This window comes from Seriola lalandi, unplaced genomic scaffold, assembly GCF_002814215.2.
Source record: "Seriola lalandi dorsalis isolate HSWRI2012SDOR001 ecotype SW California unplaced genomic scaffold, Sedor1 jcf7180001973389, whole genome shotgun sequence".
NCBI lineage: Eukaryota > Metazoa > Chordata > Actinopteri > Carangiformes > Carangidae > Seriola > Seriola lalandi.
In genome coordinates this window covers 1-2,819 of record NW_019444055.1, presented here as the reverse complement: position 1 = coordinate 2,819, position 2,819 = coordinate 1, and the positions used below count along the sequence as shown (strand labels likewise).

The window sequence follows — 2,819 nt, the reverse complement described above, 5'->3', positions numbered from 1 at the left end:
GTGGTATAAGGGTAAAATATCAGTGTTCACTGTGCAAGACGCTCTTTCTAACTGAGACTGATCTTAATGAGCACTATATGCCTTTGTATTCCTGTGACATCTGTGGCCAGGTTTTCTCTCACGAGAGCTTGTACCATCACCACCAGTGTCCCAAGGAAAGCAAATCACCTTTGGTCTTCTTTTGTTCTGAGACAATGCCGAAAGCATGTAACGTATGCAGATCCTTTTTCACTTCTGACAAAACTTTGTTAAACCATGTTACCAGAGTCCACACATCAGTGGTCAGCACCAAAGTATGCATTATTACCAATCCATCAGCATTGACCGATAAAAAGGGTTCAGGTTTCCATGGCACTGCAGTCCAGTCCACCGTCAGTAGTCCAGATGTAGTCAACCAGGTCAGTAACGGGAAGCTGCATGTTGACCAAACTTGTGCAGGCTCACTGTCCACTATTCTGAAGTCTGACACCGACCCAACTTCAGCAACTGCGACCTCTGACCCCGTCTCGCCCACTATTATGGCCATGTTCGAGAACGACAGCCAAGATGTGGCTTTGATGAAACGTATGAACACAGGCTGGCGCTCCAAGGTCCCTTACCCCTGCAGGCAGTGTGGTGCCATCTTGCGGCAGCCCTCCCTCATCATTAGCCACCGCTACCTCCACCGAGGCCGCCGCTCACACCAGTGCCAGTGCGGCCGAGCTTTTAAGCACCGGCTGCACCTCCTGCGACATTGTGTTCAGCATGCGGAGGCCATAAGCTACATCTGCGTCAGCTGTGGGGAGACTTTCATAGGAGCCAGACTCTTAGCTGAACACATGAAGGGCAAATCACAGAAAAAGTCCCGTCCTTCCGGGCGTCCATGGAGACGTAAAGTTAAGAAAAAATGCAAAATGCCCTTTACATGTGACTGTGGACAACTATTTTTTAGGCCTTCTGCTTACATATGGCACCAACTTCAAAACTGGACAAAAACTAAACAATTGAAGAAGCCCTTGAAATGACAATGGATCAACACGTCTGGTTTTCGCCACTCTTCTTCAACTTTGTCCACCACAATTTAAATCAAACTGTTAAATTAAAAGGGATGTTTCACACATCATCTGATTGTCACTATTTTGTTTAATTTGTGTGTTACCAAGTGACAAAATCAAAGCAGAATCACATACATGTTTTTTCTTAATAGTTTTTAATTATAAGCATGTCCTGGATGGTTGTTAACATGTTTTCACCATGTGCAAATGATACATAGTAAACTGTTATAATAATAATAGTAATAAGTTCTTTTGACAACACAATTGAACCCACAAGGAACTTTTTTCAGTATTTGGATTAAGTTAAAACACATAAAACTCCAGTTTATCCTCCAGAGAAAGAGCTAGTCCAGTTTTGCTATTTTTCTCACAAAGTGCATTTTTAACAGTGAGGTTTGTACGGGGGGTTTCTGGGGCCTCTTGTGTTCTGTTTTTCAGATTTGTTTTCACAACAGCCTACACTTCAATGTTATGCTCCCATGAGACATTGGTATTCGGATTAAAAATAGCATATAACTTTTTTATGGTTGTTATATAATCTTTATGACTTTAATGTTAACTGTCCTCAACATTACATACTTTACTTAACTCATGTCCACTAGATGGAGCTGCTTACAAGGCAACTTACACTCAAGTTTCATTGTTCTGAGAACAGGTGTAAACTGTCAGATGCTTTTCCTGCATCAGATGATTACAACCTTAACTGTAGACATTAATCTATGAGTTTCAGTTGACATCCATTAAAATCCCAAGGACTTACAGTTTGAAATAAAGGTTATAATATAACTGAAGTTTAGTTTCTTCTGTTAGTGGAGCATCAAAACACATCATTTCATTCACCATTAACCTGATGGGTTGGAGGAAAGCAGAACAATGAGGAATTATTGGAGAATGTATTATATTCAATAAGCCTGTATGCAAACAACAATCAGCTCGGTAACCATTAAACTGTCTGCTAATGAAAAGAGGATTTGCAAGAGGTTTGTAAAAAAAACTGATTAGGCTAACACTGATAAAAAATATTGCAAGAGATTTGAAATAAAATTAGCATGTAAAAATATATATCTTATTCCACAGGAATAAGGCGGCGACGGAGTCCATCAATGAAACCTTACAAATAGCAGTTGAGAGAGCGATCCTGGAGCCTTTGACAGTTTGGATTACAAGGATCTCCATAGTTCTTGTTTGAGATTAATTCAGTTCTTTCACTGTCACAAACACGACTGCTGAAATCACAACAGATTTCTCAAAATGTGTAGGGAATCTTCTCCCACAGTGATTGGAAGTCTTATTTTATCTGTATAATTTTACTGCTATGAGTCACTGTGCAGTGCACTCTGCACAGGGCCAGAAGATGAGATCTTTAGTAGGTATGCCAGTCCTCCAAGTGGTTCAGCATGTTAAGAGTCTGGAGCAGCTCTGGGTGGAGAAGATTTACCGTCTCATTTTCATGGATATTGTAGATGAAAACACTGAAGGCAGTCAACTGTCTCCGTTCTTAACAAAATGCATAGAGCCATGTCACCTGCAAAAAAACAATCAAAAAAATCAATTCAGCGTAGATACCACATCCTGCAGCGCGTCGTTAGCAGATCGGCGCAGCGTCACTAGCAGTCCTAAGTGTTGTTTACCTGATCTCTGGGTTGCGGTGACGTAGGACCTGAGAAAGCAGCTCGGAGGTTTGTTGGAAGCAGCGACTCAGTTCATCCAGCTTCTGCTCCATGGAGAGGATACGCTGCTCCAGCTCCCGATAGGAGTTATTCCAGTTGGCACTCAGGTCACACA

General features: G+C 41.6%; 1 protein-coding gene across 1 annotated transcript; it reads left to right on the top strand.

Moving 5' to 3' along the window:
- Positions 1 to 6: 6 nt before the first annotated feature.
- LOC147820295 (uncharacterized) lies at positions 7 to 1,825 on the top strand. The gene has a single exon (XM_087172717.1). It carries the CDS (start codon positions 78 to 80, stop codon positions 1,002 to 1,004), a length of 927 nt encoding a protein of 308 aa, XP_087028843.1. The 5' UTR covers positions 7 to 77; the 3' UTR covers positions 1,005 to 1,825.
- Positions 1,826 to 2,819: the final 994 nt, after the last annotated feature.